We start from the raw sequence: 8,084 nt of genomic DNA, 5'->3' as shown, positions 1-8,084 counted from the left end.
TAGGGTTTCTGTCTTCCCTCTCCTTAAGATTTGTTTTTGGCGGTTGATGCCCCCTTTTTTCCAGGGTTTTCTCCCCGTTAATCCTTGCATCCTATAGTATTACTACGGATTAGTCCTATTATTATGGAGTGTATGAGTGATTAATAGGTTATTAATTAATTTCGAGCTAATTATTGTATTAACCTTATCCCGTTTATGGTACTATTGGGTATATTATAATTAGATTAGATTTTTGTTTCCATAATTTCAATTATTTATGCATTTATATTTAATTCTATTATACCTTTAGAATTGAAATTCCCTTTAACTAATTTCTCATATATTTAATTGGTAAAAACCCCTTTTTAAACCTTATAGGTAATAATATATTTACCTAATGACATAGTTAATTTTAATAATTTTATTGGAATAACAGATTATTGAATAAATATTGATTATTTAATGAATATATATTATTAAATTAATTATAAGAGGAGATCTAATTTACCAAATGACCATTAGTTTTAATGATAAATAAGAAACTATTATAAATAAATATATGATATACCAATGGTTTTGAGTTAGTTTGAGTTAGTCATTTTTTATAGATATACAATTATTAATAAACATGTACTTTAACAATCCTCAATTATGATATTTACCTAATGTAACTAATTTCTATAATAATGATACTATTTGTTTGTTTTTTAATAATATTGAAATTATAAAATTTTTAAATAAATATAGATTTTTTAATAAACATAATTTTTTTTTAAACCAACATGTTGCATAGCAAATGGAATTCATGGGATTGTATGGCTTACTGCTTCTTCAAGAAAACCTGGAAACCAGTGCTTGCCAGACGATTCATGTGGTGTCTTCTCAAAATGGCAGCTATGATGTCGTCACCGATGTTGTCTCCGAACTCTTTTCCAGGTGTTTCGGAAGAACAATGAGCCATGAAATCCAATGAGTTTGAGCTCCAGTGGTACAACATTACAGGCCATGGTTTCTTGTTGGGAGGACCACCACGTTGAGCACTCCTTTCTATGTGTAGACGGACGGAAATTTCCATTTTTAATGACTTGGAAATTTTCAGTTGTGATTAAAGATGCCCTGAGCAAGAGGTTTCGTTGCCCATTCCTCTTCCACATTCGTTGTCTATTCCTCTCCCGAGCATAGCCTACCTTTCATATATTAATTTATTTTTAATTTACATTATCATAATATATTATTCATTATAAAAATAATATAACATAATATTGCAAGGGTTGATAATAATGGCATTATCATGGATTTTGATAGGAATGGAAACCAATTTACGGAATGATCGAATGGTTTTATCTGGCCATCTGGAATGACTTATATTTTAAGGTTAAGGGGAGAAGTGTAATAAGTAATAGTATATTGACTTATGGTGATATTTTAATATAATATATTAGAGAAGGTAAAGGTTTGTAGAATTGTTAAATTGAAATTGTTCAATGGAAAATTTGTATTTTGTATTTTTGTTTTAATTTGTTTTTTGTATTTTTGTTTGAAATAATAATTATTGTATTAGATTTAAGTTGCTTAGAGTGTTTTAATTTGGTAATATATAATTAAAATAATATTTGAAATATTGAGATAATGAAAGTCCAATAGTTTACTTAATCATATTAAAGGTGTCATATGCACACTTGTTTTAGAAATGAGAAATAACATCTTCTTATCACTTACAGTATAAGATGTGGCAACTATTCAAATGATCGTTACTATATTGTTAACAATGGAAACTTTTATAATTCTAGATTATCTAATGGACCCGCATATTTATGGAGCTTTTGGATGAACTCTCTGGTATGGTAAACCCTCTGAATTGCAAGGGTTCACCAATGTACCGATCTTAGTGCCCCTCATTAAATGAACAACACTAGTACCCTAATAGCTTGTATATATATATATATATATATATATATATATATATATATATATATATATATATATATAATAGGTCCTTATTTCATATATCCTAAAATCTTAAATGAACAACCCTAGTACCTTCATGTAGACTTAAATCAAACCCTTTCAAACTTCTCAATGAAATTTTTTTCCCAAGGGAACCATCTATTATCAGATGAAAATTGGGAATCCAAAAGTTTGGAAATGCCTTGTGCAACTCAATCTCATCCAATGTTTTAATTAATTTCTTATTCAAAGTGTTTTCTAAAGTTAAAACCTAAATATAATTTAAATAAAGAAAATAATAAATACTTTTAATAATTAAAAGCACTAATATATTTTTGACATTTTAATACTCATCATATAATTAAAGTTGTAGTATAAAAGTTTTATATTATAATTTTTTTTAATTCGTTACTGAAAAAATCAAAAGAAAATAAATAACCTTATTATTTAAAATAATATGATTTGTTTTTAAATTTAGAATAAAAAAAAAAATTATATGACTAATATTAGAAAGAAAAATTATATTAATAATTTTAATAATTTAATATTAAAATCATTATTTTAAAGAATATATTAAATTTTAATTATAAGAATTATAAATATTAATTAAACAGAATTCCAAAACATAAATTTATAGCTCAAATTCTAAACAATTATGTTGATACATAACTTTTATAACTAGCATTTGCACCCGATGTTTCAAAGGAAACACCATAAGGCATAAATTGAAGAACACAAATACAATAAAAGAATACTTTGATAAAGAATAAAAATATATTGAACGCTCAAATCAATGCCCCATTAACTGTAACCACATAGTAGACATATCTATCAACATTAGGATTATACACAATGATCAAGAAATTTCCCATATACAAACAACACCTTCCACAACAACCTTTTGTCACATCCACATTTTAAAAATGCCTTGGAACATGATTGGAATCTCCCATATTTCCTTTTTCATTATGTAGATAAATATTCCATATTGCTATTTTCATCATGAATATTGTTAGTTCATTTTTGTAAAGTGTTAGTATGTTAAATTCAATACTATAAGTTCGACAAGTGAAAAACATTCCTCAATTAGAATAACATGCATTTTTCTCTCATCGTGTATTTTTCAATCAAAGAGCACAAGTAACATATTAACATGTATTTTCCCTTCATTATTTTCATCATAGAGCCAAGAAATCTACGCCTTATCTATAAAGTAACAAAAACATTTTGGAATAAGTTTCATATTTCAAGCCAGTGTCTAACCTATAAAGTAACAAAAACTTTTTGAAATAAATTTAATATTTTAAGCGATTGACTAACCTAATTTAATAATTGAAAATTCTCAAAGATGAATTATAATCCATAATAAGAGAGCCAACGTTGGAGCACATACTTTCACTAAAACCATAAGAAACACAACCACTTGTTAAAAATAAATTCAAGTAATAATAATAAAATAGAAATAATAAACATTAAAATATAAAATGGTATTTCCAACACACGTGTATAAATATACATGCTCCATGTCCATTGTTAGATTAAATGGGTGTGGAGAAAATTAGTAGAGAACCCAAAATTGTATTTCTAATTAGGAGAGGGGTGAAGAAATGCTTTAAATGCGGGTTGTTTTCATTCTAATGGAACCCTTTGCAAAGGGGATGTTAAGATTCTGAGAGAGAAGCTAGGCTTGGTAGAGAACACCTTCCTTGTGAAGACAGAATGTCAGTATTTTGTTGCTCAGAGTTGTTCTCCTAAAAAAAGGGGTAGATGAGTTTTGAAGAGGAGGGGAAGATGAGTTTTGAAGATTTGAAGGACGACTTATAGTATAAAAATTCCTTCCATATAGATGCTTGGCATCTTGTATTTATGAACAATGTAAGTTTATGCCATATTATATGAAAGTTGTGACTGATACCTCTCACATTATGAGCCATTTATGATGGGAGATTCACATGCTAAGTAAGGAACATCTCTTGAGGAATGATTATTTTTTATATTGGCTAATGATTCCTTTGACAGAGAGATATTTTTGTAATTTCTGTTTTCTTTCTTATCAAGTCAAGTTGGGAGAGCAATGTAGTTAGGCTTATCTATAGCTAGAATGAGTAGAGCGAATCTACTGAGAGGGTGCCTCAAGCTTTTAAGAAGCCATTATAATCCCTTCATGACAACGGTGTAACTTTTATATTGTGTGGATAATAAAATATTAATTGTTGTTTCAAACTACGCGGTGTAACATTTATATTGTGTGGTTTGGAAAGTATTAACTGTTTTTTCAAACTACTGTGTGTTGTCCACTATGTTCATGTTACTGAATTATTAGATCTAGTCATCTTCTGATATGCCATGTTAGTGGTCTTTGAGTTCACCATTCAACAGATGTATTTAAGCAGATTGGAAATTTTGATTGAAGTTTTAGTATTGGAGTTTTTTCTCTTATCATGGAATCATCACAATGATCACTATAAATTACATGAATAAACTATCATACAAGAAAATAAAGAAATTCAATGGAAATAGAAGGCAATCTAAACATTCTTATCATGAAGAAAAATAGGCATATGCATTTCTGATAAAAATCCCTTATTCTCCACGGCGCAATCAACAATACTTGTATAACGCCTTGCAAGCTTAGCATATTCATTCAAGAAAATGCTTACCTCTGATAGATGAATCCATAGAGGCGATATTTGCACCATAACGAGGTTTTATTTTCCCTGTTTCTTAAATTTCATTTCCATAACATATATTTGAAACCAATTTATCTAATATATTTCATTTTTACTACCTAAATAATTTAAAGAGAATCCTTAATCTATGTGATCTTGCCATTTGAACCATCCTTATTTATGACATATTATTTGCAGGTCGTAGATATTCCACAATATCACATATTCTCACCAATGACTTTGATTCTATACAATATCACACATTCCCACCAACGACTTTGACTCTACCCCACATAGCTGCATGGTCATGATTACAGAAGATGCTTTCAAATATTTTTAGTAGTTTCTTACACACTCACATGTCCTTATGGACATGAACTTACAACATTATATACATACTTAATTATGAGACAGATAAAATTGAAGGCCAACACCACTACATTACAGTTCTAACTTGATAGTGCCATAATACTTCAAGTCTACTTCTTTGTTGCATTATTCCTATTACCAAAATTAGTAGCTGCATTATTCCTATTAGTAAAATTAGCAGCAACTTTGGCTGCCTTGTCAAGAACCCCAACAACCATCAGTGCTCCTGTTGCAAAATAACTGCTGTTGATAGTTGTTGTTCCTGCATTGCAAGCTGATTGCCCTGCTGTAATCAAAGCTGCTTTTAATATCTCTCTGAAGAATTTGCGAAAATATGCCACCTTTGCTGCAATAGTGCCCATCACTTGATACTTGTCGTCTAAATCTTTGGCTTTGTTTAAAGTATCTTTTCCTAAGGTATAACCATTTGAAAGCATTGATGTAACCACTTTTACTACCTGGTCAGCAAAATGGAACGAAAAATCTCAGTTGCTTATCAAGGACTTCAAACTGCCCAATAACAACAATGTTAATATCCTCAGAATATCATAGGCTAATTGAGAAAATCATTTTTCAGTCTAAGAAGTATGACTTTCTAAATTTTGATGTAATATCTAAATTTTACTTTTCTCCATTGGTAAGGTAGGTGGCCTTTTTAAGCTACTTCTATTCTACAAAACTACGGGAATAAGTAGATTTTAAAGGGTAGGGTCTTCCTTCTCTGTAAATAGTTATTTACAAAGAGTTTGTAAAGCAAGATTACATTTAAGACTTTTTACAAAATAGTCAAAATAAATGTTTTTTTTGTTCATTATTTTCCTTTCCTTTCACAAGTAAAATCTTATTCTAGGTTACTCATGTTATCCTTGACCAAAATGGCCTTTGAGGTACTCTACATGATCCAATCTTGATCTTGGAACTACACAAAAGGAAAAAAGTAATGTCGTTTACCCATGAATGGTACTCATTTATCAAAGATCTCAAAACAAAATTGAGAGATCAGACATTTAAACACATATACAGAGACCATAAAATTGATTTGATACAAGAATGACTATGGCAGGGTAAGCAAGGTCTAGATCTAAGTGCAGTATTAATTCTATTTTGAGGAAACAATTTTTTTCTTAAATTTATTTGAACATTGTTCCTCCACATATAAAAATAAATAAAATATATAAAAGAGTAAAAATAAGTAAATGAAAATACTCCTAATGTGTTTCCCTCTTCATGAAATTTTATCATTTTCTTTTCCCATTAATTAGCTACCTCCTCTAATCCTCCCCATGGCACTATATACACCTCCTAACTTAGGATTGTAGCTCCCTAGTTCAAAAATTCCAAAAACATCAGAAACCTAAATTTTTTTTCACTTTTTGTATTTTTACTAGAAAACCAAAACTATATTCAGAAGGCGATGTCAATTTGAATGTGACTATTAGTAAAGCAACATCTTGAATTTCATCTCTTTATAGCAATTTCAAATCCCAACCAAAATCCACTTGTAACAAAATCACAACAGAGAATTTACCCTTTAAACCTTACAATTGCAAACACTAATAAACTAAGAAAATCATACTTACACTAAGAAGGATAGCAATTTCTAAAGCATAGCGCTCCTTGATAGTCACTAAAGCAACTTGTGTCCACTGCCCCATCCTATCACCACCCAAAAAATATAATCAGGCATTGGTTTTGGCTAGTTAAGTTCTACTGTTACACAGACCTTATGTATATCAATGCAAATTCTCTAGTGTTATCCAGTTTTATCAGGAAAAATCTATACCAGGGCTACTACCTGACTTGATATTTCCTGACTCGTTGATGTCAAGTCTTACTACATCCAACAAGATTTCCATGAATCATTTCTCTAATTTTGATAACACAAATATAATATTGTGACTGCACTTTATTTCTCAACCAATTCTTAATAGAACACTTCTTTGCAACTCTGATAAAACACAAGTTGACAACTATTATTCTCAATAGTTATTGCAACACAAAAATAATATTGTGACTGCACTCTATTTCTCAACATATTCTTAATAGAACACTTCTCTGCAACTCTGATAATACACAAGTTGACAACTATTATGCTCAATAGATATTGCAGAAATTGGAAATCAACACTTTTACATAAAAATCAATCAAGAAATCCTACACCCACCTCTCTAATTTTACGTTCTTTACTATGCCACAGTATGATAAAAACTGCTTAACATCCTTAACTATTGCTTTGGTAGACAAATTACAGACCTGGACTGTATAACCATCTGTAACAACAATTGACAACACTTGGAAGTATCTGTTATGCTACGATTCACAACCTTCCTCTCAGAATTTTAAGTGAATAGCAAACACACAGATATGATATATATACTGTGACACTAAATAGTAACCAAAGGAAGATTGATTAAATTAAAATTAGTTGTTTTATTCATTATCAAAAGTTTTGATTCAATGCAGTATTGGGCCTCCAAATCTATTATTTCCTTAGTCTGAAGCCATGTTTTTAAAACCGCAACCGGTGACCAGACCGATCCACCTAATGAACCGATTTACCGACCGAAACTGGTCTAACCGAGACTTGTTTGGTCTAGGCGAACCGATTTAAAAAAAAAACATTAAATAATTAATTTTTAATGAAACAAAACTATTTTTAAGATGTAAAACCATGATTCCAAGCTAATAGAGACCAAATATGCAAAGTTTTCTCATTTATATACCATGTAAAGGTGAATATATCAAAATGGCACTGAGTACAATACATATCATCAACAAAATAGCAAAATACATAAGAAATGAGGCTCTAAATGGCCTATAAAGTCCAAAAACAATGCTGCAAGCTATGAGGCCATTGGCCTACTACAAGTCTACAATGTACACATGATCAATCATCAAGTCCATCAGCACTACTAGACACAGGATCATCATCAGGAGCTACATACACATCATCTGGTTCAACGTCTGATGATGCTTCAGCCTGATCTGCAACCTCAGTTTCAATGCCACCAATGACAATAGAAGTGGACCTAATGGAAGCACGAGTTTGTCGACCTGCACGACTAGTTCCTTCCATTGGTTCCTTGCCTTTCCTTGATGCTGCTACTGATCCTGGTTCTG

At 30.2% G+C, this 8,084-nt stretch overlaps 1 protein-coding gene across 1 annotated transcript; it reads right to left on the bottom strand.

Annotated features, from left to right (window-relative positions):
• Nucleotides 1–5,074: 5,074 nt before the first annotated feature.
• On the bottom strand, nt 5,075–6,619 carry LOC149217093 (uncharacterized). The gene is made up of 2 exons (XM_089390135.1): nt 6,545–6,619; nt 5,075–5,422 (listed from the first exon to the last, which is right to left on the bottom strand). The coding sequence occupies exons 1-2, from the start codon at nt 6,617–6,619 to the stop codon at nt 5,075–5,077; spliced, it is 423 nt and encodes a 140-aa protein (XP_089246261.1).
• Between the last annotated feature and the right edge of the window lie 1,465 nt (nt 6,620–8,084).

The sequence above is a fragment of the Pinus tabuliformis genome, chromosome 1_1, assembly GCF_031772625.1.
Source record: "Pinus tabuliformis cultivar Carrire ecotype Pingquan chromosome 1_1, CPIR1, whole genome shotgun sequence".
NCBI classification, from domain to species: Eukaryota; Viridiplantae; Streptophyta; class Pinopsida; order Pinales; family Pinaceae; genus Pinus; species Pinus tabuliformis.
This window is presented reverse-complemented; position numbering and strand designations above follow the sequence as displayed.